The sequence below is a fragment of the Peromyscus eremicus genome, chromosome 8b (genome assembly GCF_949786415.1).
Source record: "Peromyscus eremicus chromosome 8b, PerEre_H2_v1, whole genome shotgun sequence".
NCBI lineage: Eukaryota > Metazoa > Chordata > Mammalia > Rodentia > Cricetidae > Peromyscus > Peromyscus eremicus.
Genome location: NC_081424.1, coordinates 7089458 through 7111266, shown reverse-complemented (window position 1 = coordinate 7111266; position 21809 = coordinate 7089458). Strand labels below are relative to the sequence as shown.

Genomic DNA, 21809 nt, shown 5'->3' with positions numbered 1-21809 from the left:
CTCGGAAGCTAAGCAGGGTCAGGCATGCTTAGTACTTGAATGGGAGCCTTATGAGGTACTGTACACGTGTCAGGAGAGTGGGAAATCAGGCATTATGGCTGGTACTGCCAGGAAAAGAGGGTGCTGATGGAGGAGAATGGGAAATCGGGCATTATGGCTGGTACTGCCGGGAAAAGAGGGAGCCGATGGAGCAGGAGGAGACAAATTGAAAAATCTTCATTCAAAATGTGATTCAGTGACACCCTGGCAGTCGGGACAAAAGGATAGGTCATCTTATTCAAGACACTAGACAAGCACTGATAAAGCATGAACATTTATATTTAATTTACATTTTAACAATTTGCACATAAATAACAATGTAAACCAGTACGTAAACATAAGATAGTTTGTTGTTCTAGCAAAGTAAAAAGCCAATAACTTTGGTCAGTTTTAACTCTGAGGGGAAAAAAAAAATAAAACCACTGTTCATTGTGGGCTCAACACTCACATGTAAGAGGCCTAGGAGGAAGACAGATGGCAAGAAAAGCAATTAGGACTGGTAAAACTCCTCCCAACACAGAAAAATGCAGGAGGAAACCAATGGGAGTTCACTAGAAAGAAAACGGATTTGGTGTCAATGGCATGTCATGCTTTGGTTTACCTACACTTAAGGACTATTTTCCTCAAACACAGATGCATCCAGAAATGTCAGTCTTGAGTTGGGCTGCAGCTCAGTGATAGCTTGCTTCTCTAGCATGTGTGTAATCCCTGGTTCTGATCCTTGTAGGTGAAGAGAAGCCCATCTTGCTAGTCACAGCAGCAGATAAGTAAGGCTCTGGGGCTTCCCTGGATGATCTGAAGTTTTTCTCTTTGTAAGTTGATAGATATATACAAAATGTTAAACTTAGTATTACACTGAAGAGTGAGGAGGTGTCAGGGTTCCAAAGGAGGGGGATGAAGAAGAATATAGTGGAGATGAAATGACTTTTATTTCTGTGACCCAACTGACACAAATGGAGCAGAACAATCAAATAGGACAGATGATGTTAGAAAGCAAAACGACATTTCTATTCCTCCCTAGTTGCTACATGGCAACTACCTTACCTCAGCACCGAGGTGCTGCGATCTCTGGTCGTAGGCAAAGTGGTGCACAAGCACCAGTGTGATCGTGAGGTCATGGAGTTTCAAGCAAAACTTCAGAAAAAGGTTCTTTTTGCTCCTTAGGAAAAGTAGGTTCTTTTACATGGCTTGGCTCACAATTTAAGTGGTTATAAATATATTATATATACACATGGTATAGTGGTATAAATAGACTCATAAATATACATCATTCTTTGCTACACCTTGAACACCAACAGGTAACCTTTGGGCTTAGACGAGTACAAGACAGAACAACCCAGCCTACCATTCTGGAGCACACGTGCTCAGCTGAGTAGCAAGTCATGAGATAAGACATCACTTCCTGCACTCCTACTGGGTACACTCAATGAGGTAATTGTTGTTGAACAACTTTGCAATGCCCTTTCATCTTCAATTAAATTATAAAATGCAAAAACAGAAATACTGAGAAAAGCTAGGTTTTACAGAAATTACAATTGATGTGTTGGGGATAGGAATGTTCATTACCCGCTTAACCTAAGATGACAGGAATACCCGTTTCTTTTATTTGTTTGTTTTGTTTAGTTTTTTGTTTGTATTTTAAATGTGGCCTGAGCCTATCTACATCAAATCCTTCTTGGTAGGGCACCACCTTTGTGCAATTTTGACACTAAAAAACAAAAACAAGTCAACAACAAAATGACACCCAGACTCAAGCCCCCAACCCTCACACACACAATCATCTGTGCTAAAAGACAGATTCTCGGTGGTTTGAATATGGCATTTTATCTTCTTCACATTTTCAGATAACACACTAGGATGCCAAAGTCATATGGCCACTCAGAATGGTCCTATGACATTGGAGATAGGAAGACCCTATGTTTTTGGAGAGACAGGCTGGCAAAGCCTGTCACCATTTTGGTAAAATTGTGGCTAGGAGGGGAAAAATAAACTATCATTAGAAACAGAAAATATTCCTTTTCTGATTCCTTCCCCTCAAATTATTGCTAAGTAATTCTGCACACATACCCCCAACTTATACAATGTTGTTCAAATGATACTATCCTCTGAGTTAATACATCAACCATATGACTTTGGCAACATCAAAACCTCATTTTAAAGCATTATTAGAGAAAGGTTGACTGAAAACACACAGCTGTTTACTAAGTCTCAGGGATCTCAACAGATGTGCAGAAATTATCTACAAAGAGTGGCCACAAGACAATAACACATTTATATTTAAATTACAAAGAATCTTTCCAGTCATTGTAAACTTTTTTAATTATTGCTTTTTGAAAGATAAACTGTATAATAAATTATGAACTATTATTATTGAAAAAATAATTATGGCTAGGCAATAGTTTTAGTAATAGGAAGGCTATGCAAACATATCCACACAAATATTCAAAATACACAGGTTCAAATATATAGACATGGCTGTAAATAAGTGTATATATATATATATATAATATGTATATATGTATATAGAGTGAGTCTTTGCCTCATTTATGCCCTGAGATTTTGGTAACTTTGGAGTCCTTCTTTAATTCCAGAGAGGTTCGGGGAACCACCTGCTGCCAGGAGTTTTGCAGATCTGGAATTGTTTATAAGCAATTCGATACAGGCACCCTGACTCACCAAGTCATAACCTAAGAAGCCAAGCAAAACCAAACACTTGTTTTCTGAAAATCTTAAGGATCCATTGGTTCAACTGTTTCTTGTTTGACCTTTACAGGTACCAGAGGTAGTGGGTTGCTGTGAGGCAACTTCATGAGAGACAGGTCTGATGACTCATAGAGGCTACACCCTGAGGAGAGAAGTCCGTTCCCCATGTTTCTTTGCAAAGACACTTTCAGGCCAGTTTCTTCTTTCTCTTTTCTGACCACAGAGAGAATCTCCTTCTCCACCATAGAGGTAACATCAATGTTGTCCTCCATGTCCTCAAGACGGTCGGCATTGTCGCTAATGTCAAACTTTTCGATTTCTTCATTGATTCGGGTCAGATCCTCCAAAGGCAGCCCGGCAGCTGGGGCCACGGGACAGTTGCCCTTCAGGTGGACCTTGAGGCTGCAGAGATGGATGTAGCTCTTGTGGCACTGGGCACACTTGTGGGGCCGCTCCCGGGTATGCAGTCGCTTGTGCAGCTTCAGGTGCACAAACTGAGTAAACTTGGCGGGGCACACCTTACACTGGTAAGGTTTTTCTCCAGAGTGCAGTCGAAGGTGGGTCTTGAGATTGCTTGTGCTGCTGAATCGCTTGTGGCAGACCTAAAGCCCAGAGATGAAAGAATACAGAGAAAGGATAGAGGGAAAAATCGTAAGATTAAATAAACACTGCCAATGGGAGGGGCAAGACAACAGGCCAATACCCAGCTACCTTGGGAGACCAGAAGCCTCTTAAGGGCACTCGCAGTGTGGCAAGCAATAAGGGGTAGGTGCTGTTTATCTGTGGCCATTTCTCCACCCACTGTTCGCTAACTGTGTCACCCGCCCATCACTGGAGCCTGCGAGTAGCCACAGAGCGTCCAGGAGCATCACAGCGTCCACAGCTTGTGGCAAGGCAGGAATCTGGTGTTGGCTGAAACAACACCGGAAGGCAACGCTACCTATTTTTCACAGAAGTTCTACCCAGAAAACACTGCCCACCTGGCATTCATGTGGCTTTTCTCCTGTGTGTACCAGGTAGTGTTTCTGCAGGTGGGCGAGTTGAGTAAAACCCTTGTTGCAGGTCTGGCATTTGAAAGGCCGTTCTCCACTGTGCACTCTCAAGTGGACCTGGGAAGAAGCCACAGGGGTTAGCTCTGGAGTTGAGGCCTACCACTTAAGCTTCTGCTCAAAGAGCCAAGTGTGTGCCATGCAAGGATCTTAAGAAAGGCATCAAGATAAACCCCACATTTTCATTATTCAGTAGGCAGCACCCATGCAGCCCAGGCCCAAGCTGGGTCTCCTACGGCTCAAGTGCAATTAACAGCCCTCAGCCTGGCAGATGTCTGGAGGCCTACCTTCAAGTTGGAGAGCTGACCAAATGTCTTGGCGCAGACATTACACTCATACTTGATCTTGCCGTTCTGTTTCTTCAGTGGGTAGGGAAGAGTCTTGTAACCAGTCATGTTTCTTTTGTTTTTTATGAGATTCATGGCTCCGTCAGTGCTGGGGGCTGCCATCACTGCTGAGGTAGCTTTGGGTTGTACCACGTGTTCTGATGTGGCTGCGGTTCCCGCCGTTGGAGATCCGCTGGGGGGACTACTCTCGTCCTTCATGCTGGCGGCAGCCCCGGTAAGGGAAAAGGCACTGTGGGGCGCTGGGATGGGGTGCTCCGGTGGAAGCAACCTCCGGGCTCCATCTGAGGGCAGGGAACTCGGTAGAGAAGCTGGACTGAGCATGGGGTGAGGCAGGTTGCCCCCACCAAGGAGGTTACTATAGACAGGATACAACCTGGGGAAGAGGCTGAAGTTGTTGATGCCATTGATGTTGCTCATGGTGCTCAAGCCATTGGAACTTAGGCCATAGGGTGGCAATAGGAACTTGGGGTAGTGAGCGTTGTAAGAGGGAATGAAAGCCGGTGGGAGGTGGGGGGCAGGTGCGTAGCCAGGGTAGGAGCCCAGGCCCTCGGAGCCATAGGAGACATTCAAGTAGGGGTAGGAGTCCCGGGGTTCTGGGGGGCCTGGCGCCAGGGGTGACACGGTGTTCCCCGGGCTGCTGTGGGGGCTGGAGCTCTTGAGACTCTGCTCAGGGCTGCTGCTTGCCGGGGGGCTTGGAGTTGTGGAAGACGGAAGGGGGCTGTGAGTAATGTAAGTGGGTCTCTCTATCCCATAGGCCAGGGACGCTTTCAAATAGTCCTCTGGCAGAGGTGCCCGGATGGGGTAAACAACCCGAGGGTAGAAAGGCATGTCGGGGCTCCCATTTTTCCGAAAGCCATCCATGTCCTTTTCTGAAGTGAGGGGTGAAATGTCGGAACGGTAGAAGTCCTTCCTTTTGGAGGGATTGGAGTCCAGTTTTAGGATTTCTTTCACGCTGTACTCTCTCTTGGGAACATTCTTTGGGTACAGTTCATTTTTCCCACTACTGTACTGCTTTGGGTTGCTTTCCGTTTGCGCTAAAATGAAGAAGAAAGGGCGGTTACTCAGACTGTGGAGAGCCGAAGTGAAATCAGAAAGCATCCTCTCTTCTTGAGAAACCCTGAGCAGCAGCTGGCAGTACAGAGGCTAGCTAGACACCTGGCCCCTACCGCCTCTCACTCCCGAGGGCTCTGGGCCACCCACTCAGAAGCACTGCTCCACTTCCTCCGAGGGGGAAAAAGTGGGAACAACATCAACAACCAAAACGGCACCAATGGCAGCCTCCACATGGGCCCAGCACCATTCGGATGAGCTCGTTTCCATTAGTGTAAACTAGGACCGAAAAGTGCTGTTCAAACCGGAACGGTAGAGCGCTCACTAAGACCGGGTGGAAAAATACAGGGGTGGGGGGTTGTCACGGGTTAATAAGTCATTCTGATGTTCACAGTTTACCTAAAGGAAATCGGCACACTCTGCAAGCTTAGATGGAAGATTAAAACTAGTTTTAAGTAATGAACAGTCATCAATTTTCAGCTTGATTATTTAAATAGGAACCCCCCATAAGGCCCTGTTCAAACTGCCTGTGCCAAATAGATTAAGGACATGGATGCTACCCTGTATGGCCGTTGTTGGACAGCACAGGAATTTCACCGCGGTTCTAGTCTAACTAAGCTACCATCTGGGCTGTGTCCTGGAATTGCGCTAGGCGTGACAGCCCACCTCTGCCAAACCACAACAGGTACTTCCCAAGCCAGTTCAATTACTTACAGCACCAAAGAAAACAGAGGCAGCCAAGAGGAAAACATTTACTCCTAGAGACAGCATATATTCCCTGGTAACAATGAGGACCTTCCTAGACTATCTACGGCCATCTGGCCCTGTTACACAGGGAAGATGAAGCCTGCAGGAAAAGCCTCAGCTCAACTTCCCTGGCCAAAGACAACACATAGGATGCATAGGCTGAGCTCTGGTTCCTACCCAGGAGTATGCCGAGAGCAATGGGGAGGGGGCACATGGGCGCTGCACAGGCTCTGTGTAAAAGCAACGTTCTTGTAATTCTCTGCAATTGAAGATGTGGCAGGTTCTGGATGATGTTTAAGACACTGTAAAAAAGTATCCTTTGTACTCATATAAAACAGCCCTGTTGGGCTTAACTGAGAAGGAACTCCAAGCTTGCTGCCTGATAGGTCTGAAGATGAACCCTTTGGAAGCCCAGAACTAAACCTTTCAAATCCATTCTCCAGGCTGACAGGCTGGAGGGATTCAATTCCAGTTGGAAAGGCCTTTAGAGGCTGTTATCTCCTGCAGGCTGTTATCAGTTACCCCTGGGCAGCCAGAGACCCAGAATAAACACAGTGGACAACACTATCAGGGAAGACACTGGGGGGGTCAGGGACGGAAAGCTTTCTGAGGGAGAGCAATTTCTCAAGCCTCTAAACCAAAATAAATACCCCCTTATCAGGCCAATATCAGTCTTTCAGTGAGGCCCAGCAGGCAGGAAGTTCAAATTGTCACTTTTGTTTTTTAAAGCTAAACTGGTAAAGGAAGAGAGACAAGGAAGCTGGAAAGCTGATAGGCAAGGCATCCCACAGTCACAGGAAGGGATTTACTGGAGGTTAAAAAAAAAAAAAGAGGTAATGATTTGGAAGCATCCTCAGGTCAAAAGAAAAGAAAAGAAAAGGAGGCCGTGTGTGTACAACCCTCCTAACTCGGCCCTTTTTCGGGGGATGGGTCTTACTATGCAGCCTTAGTTGGTCTGGAACTTGCTCTGTAGACCAGATTGGCCAAGAACTCAAGAGATCCACCTGCTTCTGCCTCTCAATTGCTGGGATTAAAGGTGTGTGCCACCACACCCAATTCTGTGCCATTTTTATGTGGCAAATCACATCAAAGCCTCATAATGTTTTTGTAGTAGCCCCACAGTGGAAACGTAACAAATGAAAGCTCTAAGTATAAAGAATTAGCCTCTCTCTCCCTGTGCTGCGCCCATGTTTGATCATGTGTTCTTGCTAAGCACTTCAATTACTGAACTGATCTGAAGCTAATGATGGTTCAGCCAACAAAGAAGTCAAAACTTCATTTTTTCTGCGACACACATAGCATCGTGTTTGGTGTCTCTGTCTTCAGAAAAACAGGCCGACAGCTTACTCGGAAGGAATATCTGCAGCAAAATGTCAGTGTCTCTAAAATACTTTACAGCTGGAAATTATAGACTGTGTATGAAGGTACATTTTTAAAAACTCATCCTTCAGCAGCTGAGTAATCAGAGGAGCTGGTATCATTTCTAACTCTCCCACTTAGCAGCTTGAGTTAACATGAAAAAGAAAATCAAGATCTGTTTTTGTTCTTAAATCTCAAATGGCTGTAGGCGGACAGAGTCATTTCAAGAGTGAGCTGCCTCTGAGGTTCTGAATGGCTTAATTATGCCGACTCACATTTTCGATCTATAATAAGCACCCCCAAGACGCCAAGAAAGAACCTAGAAGTTCTGCAGTAGGCAAAACAAAGTCTGTTTTCAACTGAAACCGAGAAAGCAGGTTAACATTCAGAAGTCTATAATTTGGTCAACTGATTTCTAGATGGGTTAGTTAGATAGATAGAAAAAAGTTACCAAAAAGACTGGGAGGGCGAGGAGCTAAATTGAATAGTTCTCTTTACCTGCTTCCCTCCCTTTCCTTTCTTACCAGTTTGTGATTTCTGGCCACCTAGTCTCCTTCATCCCATCCCTAGTCTTTCTCCGCATGTCAGTCCCTAGGGACGTTCTGGACAGCTCTCCATTGTGCTTTAAGCATGGAAACCCAGAACAACTCATCGTGGACACACACTCTACCTATTAGGCCTGCCTGATGAAATGGTGGAAATTTTCCTGATCACAGTCTCAATCATCAGTTACCACACCTGAGCCAACAGGTTTCACAATCAGTGGCAGGAGCCTTGTAGTGTGACTGCATTGTTAACTCTTCCTTTAGTAGGAATATCAGACAAAGGGGGTGCCATTTCACAGTATACATCACAATCACTTCTGAACACACACACACACACACACACACACACACACACACACACACACACACAAAATCAATGCTTGAGCCAGGCATGGTGGGCACATGCTTGTAACCCTTGCGTTTCAGGAATGTGGGTGAGGTCAGAAGTTGAAGGGCATCCTTGGCTGCCTATCAAGTTTAAGTGAGCCTAAGCTGAATGAGGCCCTGTCAAAACAAAAACAAAACAACAGTAATAAAAAACAAAATTCAAACATAGGAGAAGAGGGATCACTCCCTTTGGCTAGGATGGATGGTACCTACCATGTTCAGCTCAAGGGCACACTATGCTGTGTTAACAGCCCTGGGCACAGAACCTATAATGTGATCCTACAGGAAAGCTGCTGAAGCTGTGATTTTCAGGAAACTGAAAATTCCTGACAGCCTGAATGTTGTAGAATAAACATGGACAGCTAGACGGAGTATGCTTTCATTAAGTCATTGGTCTTAAAGTTAAAATACTAAAATTAATATTTATTCCCAATGTCTCAATGGTAAAATGTGAACTATATTTAGTCTCCAGGGAAAGCAAAGGAGACAGTGTAGTAAAAACTGGGTAAACAACACATTGGAATTCTCTGTAGTTTTCCGGAAACGTTTCCTCAAGGTTGAGAGAGTATCAAAATGAAAACTTTTGCTCGGTGGTGGTGCCTGCCTTTAATCTCAGCACTTGGGAGGCAGAGGCAGGCAGATCTCTGAGTTTGAAGCCAGCACGGTCTACATAGCTAGTTCTAGAACAGCCAGGATTACACAAAGAAATTCTGTCTCAGAAAACCAAAAATCAAATCCAAAACAAAACCCCCAAAATAAACAAAACCAAAACTTTTAAACCTTCAACATTTCATTTTAATCAAAAGGTGGTCATTTAAAAAGTGCTACAGAATTCATCAGTATAACCCAGAACATATAACCAGAGTTATAATAGAAGTTAGAACTTTTTATTCTTAAATTCTTCTTAAAGCTACTTGAGAATGACTGAAGTAGAGGAATGCTTTGTAGAGGTCATGACAGCAATTTTAGCCAAACTTTAAAAAAAAAAAAAAGTAAAAGCTTATAAACCTAAGGAACCAAGAACTTGTCAAGATAAAGTGATAGGTGGTTACCGTAAGACTGATTAAAAGATGAGATTAATTCACTTTACCATAAGGAAGGAAGCTAAGAGATGAAATCTTTTAGGGTTATTCACTTAGACTACTTGAAAAATTATGACAGGTTTTCTAGAAACAGCCTTCCACATGTGGCTTTATCCACAGGTGTCTTTCCAAGATTTCAATGAACACACTAAGCCCTGACACATTACGGCAATAAGAGACTGCAGCCGGCATGCTCAACATGTCCATACCAGTCTGCATTATGCCTCCAATCGCCCCCTTTGCATAAATGAGAATTGGAAATGTATTTCTTCCTGTAACTTACTGAAATCAACATTCAGAGTAGATCATTTTATATATATAATAAACACATACAATAAATATTTGATGAATAAGTTTCATAATAAGGAATAGGGATATTAAAAATGTTTTCCTCTTCCTAGTCTTAGCTAAAGCCACCTGCTTAGTCCAACAGGTGATGAAGCCCTATAATTAAACAACATGTTATTAGCTCATAGGGGCAGAACTGACATGACTGGCATTTTAGATTTATTTTTTGTTCTGTAATCCACTTACTGAGATTCATCACTGTGAGCTCTCCAGGATAAGGATAGTGAAGGCGCTCTGCAAAGTCCCGACAATACCACACAAGAAGTTCCTGGTTGGCAGGGATGGGCTTAATGGTGTAGAAGTAGATGTTCATCCCGTTCTGACAGGCAGCCAGGTTTTGCTCCCGGGCAGAGTGAGCTGGATTCACGTAGCGCATCCAGTTACTTTTCTCCTCATTAAAGCCATCGATGAAGTGGTGGAACTCCTCTCTGGAATAGATCTGTCCAAAGAGAGGAAAGATGTGGTGTTGAAAAGCAGCTAGCCCAAAGCCAGGGAAAGCTTCCCTAAATCTCTCAGAATAAACACAGGCAAGCAAGGCAGCAGGTGGGACTCCAGCCCTCACTGCTTAGTTAGAGAAGGAATCGAATCACTGGTCTGGTGGGAATCACCTTGAATCAGCAGAAATGAGGTAAGGGACATTTTCTCAGTTACCTTTTCCATTTCAATTTTATGGTCTTTTCATGTGTGTGGTGGTGGGGTGGATAGCAAAAGAATAAAATACAAAACCTCATCTACAGAGCAGCCTGGAGTGGGTGAACCTGCCTCAGAGAACTCTGGCTACGGTAGCGAACAGCAAGCAGCGACTCTGCTCAGCACACTTGCAGCTATGCTGACTTTTAGTGCTTTGAGTCACTGGGCAGACCAGCAAGCCGAGGACTGCGTCAAACCGAGTCTCAGCTTTTTTCTATGGCCTCTGTACTTGTGTTTCCTACACCTCCGCCCGGGGCTCAGACTCTGCAAACATCCTCCACCCCCAACCCTGAGTCCCACAGTAACACTTGTTCAGATGAATACTTGGAACCCTGCCTTTTTGTGGAAACACTGGGTGGGGCAAAGGTGAACTTCACCTGCCATAACAAAGCCAGCCACTGGCACAGAGGCCAGTTTGGCAGTCTACTGAGAAGTCACTTTTCCTCTTGGTCAACGTGTGCAGCCTTGTGCCTCTCTCTCATGCCAAAGGAGTAGACATTCCCCGGTGTCTGTGAGGAGGCTGGCTACAACAGCACACACAGAATCATGCTTTGGGGATTTTTGAAAAAGAAGAGGAAGAAAAATATATGGTTCCTGTAAAGAGCAGAGTTTGTCCTTTAGCAATGCTACCTCTGGCTAAGTAAAAAGGCACAGTTAAAAACAGGGAGAGGGAAAAAAAAGCACTCTTACTGAAACCAAGGGGTAATAAACTCACTCCTTATCTTCTCCAGAAAGTTCCTTTCCTTGAAGAGGCACCACCTTCCTTCAGACCCCAGAGCTTTCTTTACACACAAGACAGTCAATACCTGGTCATCTGCAACCGAGTCTCCAAGAGGTGCCGTGCTTGCTCACCCCAGAGAGCTCTATGGGGCAGAAGGCTATTGCTTTATTCTTAGTCACACACTGGCTGTGTGAGCGTGTCTGTATGTCTCTCCAGCGTTATCAGAAATAAAAAGGAACTCTGTCCCTTTAATACAGGCAGCAAACAGCAGAATCAGTTTCTTTTAAGAGTGACTTCCTGTGAATTGTGAGGGGGATGTATGTGGCTTCATCAAAGCAGCCTGTGAGAGCTTCCGCGGTGTGTCTTGTTAAGAGAAAATGTAACAAGCCTGGGTGAATTCAGCTATCAAGAGGGGTTTTCAAGTTTGTTTACTCTGACGCGCAAACTTCCAGGAACATGGGGTTCCAGCGCTCTTGCACTGGGGCGGAAACTCCTAGTCGCAGATGTGTTGATCCCAGTCGGCTTTCCACGACTACAGCTTACTGTATCCTCATTTAAAAACAGACCCGTGGATGCCATGAAGTCACACACACCCCAAGAAAGTAAAACCATGCATTTGTAAAACGCACACGGATGCCTGCCTTTCCATCTATTATCAAGAAGATTAAACACGTGCTGACTCATAGTACAGTTACAAGAAATGTCACTGGTTTCTCAACTTGAGCATCTCTTTGACTGTGTAATTTGCATGAAACCCTTTCATTCCTCACAACACATGTTCATATTCCTGCCCTACAAATCAGGCTTTTCTAACATGGGAGAAGTTTTCTTCCCTACAGTCTTTGCTGCATGTGAAAGGAAAGCCTTTCTGTTCATTATTATTAGTTATTATTAATTATTATTATTATTTTGTAAATCTTTGAATGAATCAGGACTGGGATAGGAATGGGAGATTCTTAGGTGTTTCTTGACTATTTTCAAAATGGCAGTGTATTAATGAACATGTCAGATTGTCTTAGTTCAGACCATTTGAGGCCAAGATTAATATACCTCTATGACTCCCATCTGAGAATGGCAATAAAGGTAAAAATGCACTCATGTTTTCACATTGTCAGTCATATAGCAATATATTTTAACACTAAATAATTATTAAATAAGCAAAAATTGAGAACCATTAATTCTTAACACATCCACAACTACAGTTGTCGAAGTAGCGAGTGTCTGGAAATAAAATGTCCTAGATGTAGAGGGATCTCTCAGGAATAACTTCACGGGTAATTTCCTAACCAAGTCTTGATAAATTACTTATGCAAAAATATCAGCCAGGGTACACATGATCCAGCCTTGGTTATTATATCTTCAGGTGATGTGTACTTTATGTCTGTATGAGGAAAAGTGCCCACTAAATGTATACAAATAGTTCTTCATTTGTAGCCTGAGCACGCCGGAGACATTTTGGGGAAAGGGAGGCTGACTTTTCTTTATCCACCCGCAATTTAGATTTTACCCATGAGTCCCGTCTCTTAGTTCACCTCGGAGTCCTTGTAAAGCCTGACATCCCAGGAGACTGCATCAGTCAGACCTTTGAAATAGCTGCACTAGCCAAGTCTCTCAGGTCACATGCATGTCCAGATTTTCCTTATGCTTAGCAACTTAAGATGCTCTCAAATGTAACAGTTTTACAGTGCTGAGAGATTGAAATAAAATGACTTCTGTGGTCATCCTCTGTCCCACTAACCCACCTTTTACCTATCCTTTTTTAGTGACATTTCTCTTCAAGATAATTCATTTATGATAACTCTTCCATTCAACTGAAGTGAACTCAGCAAGAAATCAAGAGAGGGTGAAATCGAAGGCTTGGTGACTCATTACTACTTCCTCGAAGGGAATGCAAATGAACCTGCCCTTGAAGCAAGCAGCAAACTCTTTCCTTTCATCACAAAGCTGGATGCAATGAGTTGCAGAAATCAAGATTCACATGGAGTCCATATCTCACCACCTACAGCAGTATTTCCAGAACGTTTAACCAGTTTTATCGAAGTTGCTCAGAACTCCAATGCTTCCTTGGCTGAGCCCCATTGTTTCCCATCACAGGCTGAAAAGGAAGTGGCCCTGTTCCTTTAGCTCCATCTACCCCAAATATTGAAAAGTCTTAAAAATGTTTCCTTACTTACCCGCCAAAAATATTTCCTGTTGGCGTTCTTGGGAACCGTGTCATTGGTATAGATTTCACCTATCAGGGGTCCAAACCTCGTTCCCTGGGGTATGTACTCCTTACTCACCACGCCAATGACCTACAGAGTAAAACATGAACTCATTACACAGATTTCAAGATGTCAGTCTTGTTACTTTAGTGAATCGAATTGTCCATTAATAACCTAGCAAGACATCAGTGATGATGTTAACAGTAAGCTTCATTACGGAGGCCGCCTGGCACCGAGATAGTCCAGGGGATTGTTTTCTGGTGTCTGGGGCTCTTGGCTTTATTGCTTTTCATGCTAGAACACCAGGAGATCAGCATTCTGTTCTAAGAGAATGAGCGGCATAGGGAGATGTCCAGATTCGACCCTTCATTTCCTAGCTCCCTCCTTCTCCCTCAAACCATAAACATAGTGTGCTTGAGGGGAATAAAAGAGTTTTAACCTCAGAAACCAAAATAATGCTCTTTAGTTGTTCCACAGAGGTCGAAGGAACCAGAAACCAAACACATTAAGTTTTTGGTTTTTTTTTTTTTTTTTCATTCCAGATGAGGTTTTTTTCCTCCCCCCTCATCTTTTCCTCATAGCTTGTAAGGGCTCTTTACTAGAAGAAAGATCTTTCAAGTAACTTTGTTCTTCTCTAACATCTACTCAATGGTGGTCAGAAGTCCCTCTTTGAAATGGAATGTGTAATGAGGAGACTGTGGGTTCTAAAAGATGTGGCTTCTAAGATCTGAGGAAATGACCTTTTCAGACTGAAGCCTTCGTGCATCACGACTCTGTGGGGTTTACTAAAGAAACATGTTAACTATGGCGGTTCTTCCTTGATCATAACTTTCTTTTTAGGGTATTAAAAAAGTCAGACACAAACCAGGAAGCAATTCAAACGAACTCTAAGAACTACTCAGAGTTCACCTTTCACAGTAGAGATTTGTTTCCTCATTTTAATATTTGTTCTGGTTCGAAAAAGTAAGGAATGTCTTACTGAAATGACCAAGGGCAGTGTAAAACATAGTATTAATTTCTACTTTTATTTTTCTTGGTGGCTCTTGTATAATTATATACCTGAAGTAGCAGGTGCAGATAAGTGAATTGATGACTGTTCAGACGGTTTGCAGTGGAATCCAGGACTTTGGTTATAATACACATTGGTAATCTCATTCAATCCCTCAAAAATTTAACCTCTGTCTAATATGAAACAAACACACTTGCACAGCTTGCACAGGCCACTCTTTCTCATGTCAGTTTTTTTTTTAAATCATCAAATGCCCTTTATTCTTAAACAATTTAATATTTAATATATAGTTAATGGTGCATTCTTAAGACAGGAAAGGGGTGGAGGAGGAGAAAATTTGCTCTACTCAGTACAACTCGAAACAAATTCGGTGAGTTAAAGGTGTTATTTTTGGTCCCATATGAATTTGTGGCAAAGGTCTGAAAAAGGCAGATGTTCATGTCCTCTGCCCTCATTACATCTGTCTATGCTTCCAAGAACGCTTCATCACTGCTGCTGTCTGTTACAGCCCAGCTTTGGGGAGGCAGGAGCATCTCAGAGCAGAGACTCTGGAGATAAAAAAGATGCCCAGAAAGCCTGGCTAGCCTTCCCTGGTCATGGACTTGTTTAGGACAAATTATTGAACCTACTTTGTAAAACTCATGATTGTCTTCTATAATACACACGTTATTAGACATTTACATTTGAATGCTTATTCCATAATATTAAAATGCCAAACAGGAAAAACAAATAATGCCATTTGTCAGTGAGCCAATAATTAGCAGCTGATAATTTCAACATATCCACTTTAAAGCAGTAATTTTAAGAAAGGCACTAGACTGGTTCATCAACTTCGTTTTAAATTATAGCCTCCTGCAGACAGTGTCTTCAGAGTCAGAGCTTGCTTACCAACAAGGAGCATTACATTGAGGTCACAGTTTCCCTTCCAAATTGCCATTCTTCTTTCTACAGAATGGCCTCTTGGTTTTCACCTATCAATTTTACCCTAAGAAAATACATTTTCCTGTGGCCAAAAGGAAGTTAATTAGAATCTTGTTCCTACAACAAAAGAATGTGGGGAAGGCATAAGCTGTCTGGTACCTTTCAAGCATGGCTATGGACTTAGCACTGTAGATGTTTAAATCAGTGTTGGAAGCATCTGCCATCCATAACCTCACACATGCGAACAGACAGACAAGACACAAGAACAAGGAAAAACCAAGCAGCCTTTTTAAGAAAGACAGTACCGGTGTGGCTTTATATCCCAACTACTCTGGAGGCTGAGGCAAGAGATTGGTGAGTTCAAGGTCTGTCTGGGAAATACAGCCAGACTGAACTTCAATATTAGATGATTTTTATGAATAAAATAGAACCTTAATAATTAGAATTCCTACTATACGCAGAGCTGAGGAATACAGATAAATGAGCACTGACAGATGAAGAAACACAATTCAGCATTCTGAGATTAGAGAAATCCTATTGCTTCTAAGTCACCTATCTATCACTAGTGGGGGTGTATGCTTTAATCATAGTACCCAGGAGGCAGAAAGATCACCAGCTTGTGGCCTGCGTTCAGACTACAGACATCTCATGATTCGATCTCAGAAAACAACATTAGCTAAACCATCTACATCCACTCCAAGTTCAGCTTACTAATAATACACAATAAACACCTCTGTGTCAAATCCATGTCTGCTTTATTAGTCAAAGAAGACATAAAAACTGCAACTCTAACATGGGGATGGGAGCCAGAGTTGTTCTTAATGGAAAGTAGAAAATCGAGTTAGAGGTCTCTGGTCCCAAAAAACCCAGATGAATATCATAGCCCAACCCCACCTCCCTAACCCATTGTTTACAGTGTTCTGTCCTAGGAACAAGCAAATGGTACAGAGAAACCTGGCCTGTGCTTTGAGTTGCATAGTGCTAAAAACACTAATTAAGAATATGCTCACCTGAGGAAGGAAACGTCACTGGAACTGACCAGGGTCCTAAAGAATTACTGCTGGGGACTGGCAGCTTTGTACTTTCTATAAACCTATCAGTAAGAGAAAGAGGCTTCCAAAGGCTGTCCATGCTTCCTCTGCCCCTACAGAAGCCCTTCAAGCTTGCTTTATGTGCTGAGCTGACCCCTCTGCCACCTGGGCACATCTGTCTCTGTCAGTGCTTTGGCTATAGAATACAAACTGTCGAGCTTTAAGACAAAAGCCAGGCCTTCTTTTTTAACTTTACAAAATAAAGATTATTTTAAAACAGTTCAGGATGGAATGAATGAGAATATGGAATGAAAGTCTGATAATAAGGACAACGTAGGCCACCCTTTAGAGAGCGTGCAATATACACACACAAGAAAGCACAGGGATTTGAAAGAGACTCTTCGGTTCTGAATGTGATCTGAGCTTCCACACTTCAAATTAAGAGTACTTTAATTACTTGTTATCTTTCTCCTCTCCAAACCTCACCAAATTAGGGATTTGTTCCCCCTATATTTTTAACTGTAAGGGTGTAGTCTGTATTTCACTCCATTATTCAAAGGAATGAACAGATGTTTTGAAAGGTTTCCGACTTCGTTATCTTTATATTAAAGGAAATGTGGTAATGCCTTGCCATACACTACCAAATAAAAGAGTTTGGAGGTGGAATTGCATGTTATGGTGAGATCCTTTACAGATGGCTCAACTTAATAATGTACCTCAATTGGAATGGACACCAAGTCCCTACGATCTGCCTGACATTTGTCAGCACTCAACTGCAGAGCAGAGTCTCAGAGGAGCCAAGTGCCTCTTGAGGACAAGCCACCTCAACTGACAGCAGAAATCTGTCCTGGACACTGCTCCTAAACCTTCAATGATTTTTCTGTAGTCAAATATTCACAGATTATCTCAGGAGGCCAAGGGGAAACTCCCCACAAAAGAATAACCCACCAGGTTAAACGTTCTAAAAGTTTTAAATAGCATGTCTGTATTTAGTTTTAGATCTGGAAATAGGAAGTAAAAACAGCCTCAATAAAAGTGCAGAATGATTCTGAGCCAGATCTAAAAATTAATGTTGAGATCAGAAATACACTTTGTATGTTTTGTTTTTAAACCAAGGGGGTGGGGGGTGAGAAGGTGCTGACACATAGCACAAATTCATAATGAAAAATGATCTTGTGAAAAAAAAAATTCCCCAGGATGTCAGCACACAGTACATAAAGTAACAGCTTTTGCTATTTTAATGAAAACATTTAAAGATGAGTGAGATAAATCAGTCAGATAAAACCAACATGTAAAAAGGCCTTTTCCCTGTTTCCACGACTCATGGGACTCAGAGAACTAACTGAACAATGAAACGACGATAATGTATGTAAACATTCAGCGATTTTAGACACTTCTGTCCTGGAACTGGTTTGCATCTATCACACTCTCAATGGCTCAGTTCTGCCATTCTCCTTCACCACCCTTAAGGAGCTGTCCCAAAGTTCAAAATGGGGGGGGGGGGGAGACAGAGACAGAGAGAGATGAGACAGAGACAGAGACAAAGACAGAGACAGAGAGATGAGACAGAGACAGAGGGACAGAGACAGACAGAGACACACACACAGAGAAACAGGCATACATTTTGGTGTAAGCTTAGGACAGGATGATATTTAAGTTGCTTCCTGGCTGCTTTTGTGATTGAGGACTGAAGAGGTACTACCCCCTATTCAACTGTTTCATTTAAGTAAAATACCGGGAAGAAGGATAACAGAATCCCAACTTCCTACATGCTATGAAGGACAGAACAAGTACTGTCTCTTTCTGGTTGCTTAACATTGCAGAGACAGGGAGGGATTCAGCAGAAAAAAACCAAACAGGCTTAGTAAAAAGACGGTTCTGAAGTATGTCAAGATGATAAATAAAACCACAGTGACACCAAGAGGGACCAGAGTAGCATGGTCTAGAAACACCTGGAGCAATCAGAGAACTTTGCTCCCAGTCTGCGCCTGGCTGTAGCTACATAGCCTTTGGGGAAGTTGACTATCTCTCTCTGAACCTTGAACTAAATGATCTAATAGCATAACTCCACTCAGCCATGATTTCCAGTAGAATGACAAAAATTGAAAAACTTAAAAGAGCTGAACCCAGAAGGGCATTGTAGACTAACAAAGCAGAGGACCCACAAAAGGAGGGTCTTCACTTCTATCCCAACAGGCTGCAGAGACAGCAGCACACGAAGGACCCTTTTGAGGGGACAAATATTAAGTCAAATTTGATGTGGAAAAAAACACACTACACCTTTTAAAGCCACAGCCAGGCCTCAAACACCCAAACAAATGCTACATTGACTCCAAGAGCTACATGCTCAGAGGCTTTCTACTGAGAAGTTGCTTTCAGGAAGAGGTATAATTAAGGCTGACCTCTAGGGTTACTTTTTTTTTTTTTTTGTAATATTTATATACAAATTACAATTTAAATTTTGCTTTTTATAAAATCTAGCACTAGTCTCCCATCAGAAACAAAAGAAAGGAGCGGGACTTTAGTGAAACTCAAAGCAGAATTCCTCTCTTTAAGTTTAGATCTCTCTCTCTCCCCCTCCCTCCTTCCCAAAAACATTGAACTCAGACACACAAACAGGAAAGAGACAAAGTGTTTCCCGACTCCCGGATTCTTTCACATGCTGAAGGAGGAAAGTGATTTAACATGGCCATCATGAATACTTCCAGGATCTGGGACTTTCACAACTCAGGATGATTTCCTTTTCACTGCTCCCCAAAGATATTAAGTATCAGAACCACAGCAGTGTGGGTGAAGGCTGTGATGGTGGGAAGTCTGCTGGAGGCTGTCCTCGCCACTTAGCCCATCAGAGGACAGCAACTGCAGTAGCTGACTCTCAGAACAAGAGGTGGCTCTCAAATCACTTCCAAGCCACACATCGTGCCGGCTTTAATTGTTATATAAATGGGTAAACACAAATCAGGTGCTCCTCAGTTGCCTGTCCCTTTGAAACAACAAAGAGCGTACCCACTTCAGAAGCCCTAACGAGTGGGCCTGCCAGCCTGACCAAGGTGAAGAAGCTGCCGCAGGTAAACAGTGGTTAGTGAAGTCATCCTCACAGAGGACACTTTTACGTGACCCTCGTCCTCCCGGTTAATGCCATCACTTCAGTTAATAAACATGTCAAGGTTTTGAGAATAATTTTAGAAACCCAGCTAATAAAGCTGGCTCGTTAAAAAGAATAAAGCCACCTCACAAGCAAAAGGAGACAAGAGAAAACATCTTTTTTTTCCTCAGAAAACTTCCTTCTTTAAAGCTTTGTACATACAACAGGGCCAGTGTGGAGAGCAGAGCTGAGCTGCCTCAGAGTGCTGCCCACCCGAGCTGCGAGTCAGCTCTTCCAAGACATGTCAGCTTGCCAAAAGATTTAACTGTTTACTAATTAGTATAGAACAGCTGACGGGAGGAGAAAATGAATAGGAATTGGCTTGGAGAGAAAGCAATGAAAACCGTGACTAGAGCGATCAATTATTTGTCAATGCATATAAATCCTCATGGTTCTCAGAGATAGTAGGAGAGCTGCCCAAGGGCCAGCCTTCACTGAGGCAGAGGCTTACCTCTTTGCTGTTGGTGGTAGCATACTTGAAAAGCAGGTTCCTTGGTAAGGATGCCTCTGCTTGAAGAGAAGTACCCCCGTCGGCGCCGGAATCCCAGGGGTGGTCGTTCACTATGTAGGTACACTTCTCTTCAAACTCAGCCTCTGTCCATAGAGTCATATCAGCGTCCTCCATGTCCATTTTCATGATCCCAGTCCTCTCTGTCAACCCTTGAAACTTCACGGAGCTGGAGCTACACTTCGGGGCAGCCTGGAAGAGAAGGGAAAGGCCTTTAATCCCCATTGTCCGACGTTCCTGTGGCTCCCTCTGAGAGGCTATGACTAACACAGTAGTCTGAAGAGCTGATGGAGTACTTGTACAGTTGAGTAAGAGTCCAAAGCCGTATAAAGCAGACTGCCTTGAAGAAGCATGATTTTAAAATGCAACCCTTGGCAACCCTTGGCTGAAAAACAAAAACCCATATACACACACACACACACACACATAATATAATATATATATGTGTGTGTGTGTATATATATATATGGCAACTTATCAGGAGAAAAAGAACAGCTACCTTTGAACAATCCTTGGCTTTACCTCTGAAGGCAGAAATACGTTGTGGGCGCTGCTGCGTCCTGTGTCCCGGGACGCCTGGGGTCATGGCCGCCAGACCCTCAGCGCTGTGGAAAAGCTGCCTCAGAAGTGTCACAAACAAGGAGAGGAAGAGGAAGGAGCGCTGTCTGCCTCTGAATGAAGCTAAAAATGGAAAGCGCGTGTGGTGCAGGAGCGGAACCTAGCCTGCCTTTTCCAAATGGGGAAGACTGAACTTTCCCACCAGCTCCCTACGCGAAACAACTTTCAAAACAACTGGGTTGTCACCCTCCCTCTGGCGCGCTCCGTCTCTTTCATCCTCTAGCAGGGAAGCCCGAAAGGGGTTGCATCCTGCCAGCATCCCTGAGCACCAGCCTTCCCGAGCTCCCATGGACCACAGGAAAAGAGAAATGGGTGAAGGGGGAAACACCCTGCAGCCTTTTTGGATCGGAGGACATCTCGAGCCAGATAGGAAAAATAAAAAACAAAACATAAAAATATTCAATAGAATTCCCTGAAGAGAATTCCTTTAGGAGCTCTCAGCCACAAATAGCACTTTCCATTTAAATGTGAAAGTGCATGAATTCCCAGAAGTCACCGAAGTGGCACAGCTTTACTGTAACTAAGTTATACAGAAGACTCCGGGATCCTCCTGGAATCCGCGCTCAGGAAAAGTGCTTCCCAAAGAGCAAAAACAAAAGGATGAACAGCCCCTCCAACGCATTCCCACATAGACGCGACAGATAAAAATTAGGAGTAAGGATATCCATGTAAGAACATGCGCTAGGAAAATGTAAACACTGCGAGAGTCGCTCGAGGTGTTTTTCACATTTCCCCACATCTTCCCTAAATATCATGCTCCTGGGGTGGGTGAGGGGGTGATGTTGAGTTGTCTTTGCCCCAGTTACAACGTAAACTCTTCATTTAGTTCCAACACGTAAGGTCATGTTGGACAAACGGTGTTAAAGTTAATAAAATTGAAAACCTAAGGCAACCCGGGATAGTGGCTTTTGCTGGCAGCGGGTGGGGAAGCGGGGAAGCCGACTAGAACCACTACTGAAATTTCAGTGAATTGACAATTATATCTAGAACTGAAAGGGTTAATGATTCATACCGAAAAGGTCTTTTTAAATGTTTGACAGTGCTCCGTGGAGTAAAGCAGAAGCGTCGGTTTCTACTGCAGCTGCGTTCTTTAAAAAAAATAATAAAAATAAAAAAGAAAGGAAAAAAAAAAAAGAAAGTTTCCCGATCAGATTAAAAGGAGAATCTAGTTCCTTACCAAGGTCGTACCCGCACGTTTTTCCAAGAGAAGATCCAACATCTGAGATAAGGCTCGCTCATGTCCACCCAGTCCACATCCTCCCGCGTCCCGGCCGGGCTGAGCAGCACTGACGCGCACCTCGGCGGT

The 21809-nt window shown here is 43.3% G+C and overlaps 1 protein-coding gene across 1 annotated transcript; it reads right to left on the bottom strand.

Moving 5' to 3' along the window:
* Nucleotides 1-394: 394 nt before the first annotated feature.
* Nucleotides 395-20110, bottom strand: Prdm1 (PR/SET domain 1). The gene is made up of 6 exons (XM_059272938.1): nucleotides 19829-20110; nucleotides 13242-13361; nucleotides 9843-10095; nucleotides 4079-5172; nucleotides 3723-3851; nucleotides 395-3344 (listed from the first exon to the last, which is right to left on the bottom strand). Exons 1-6 carry the CDS (start codon nucleotides 20108-20110, stop codon nucleotides 2769-2771), a joined length of 2454 nt encoding a protein of 817 aa, XP_059128921.1. The 3' UTR covers nucleotides 395-2768.
* Nucleotides 20111-21809: the final 1699 nt, after the last annotated feature.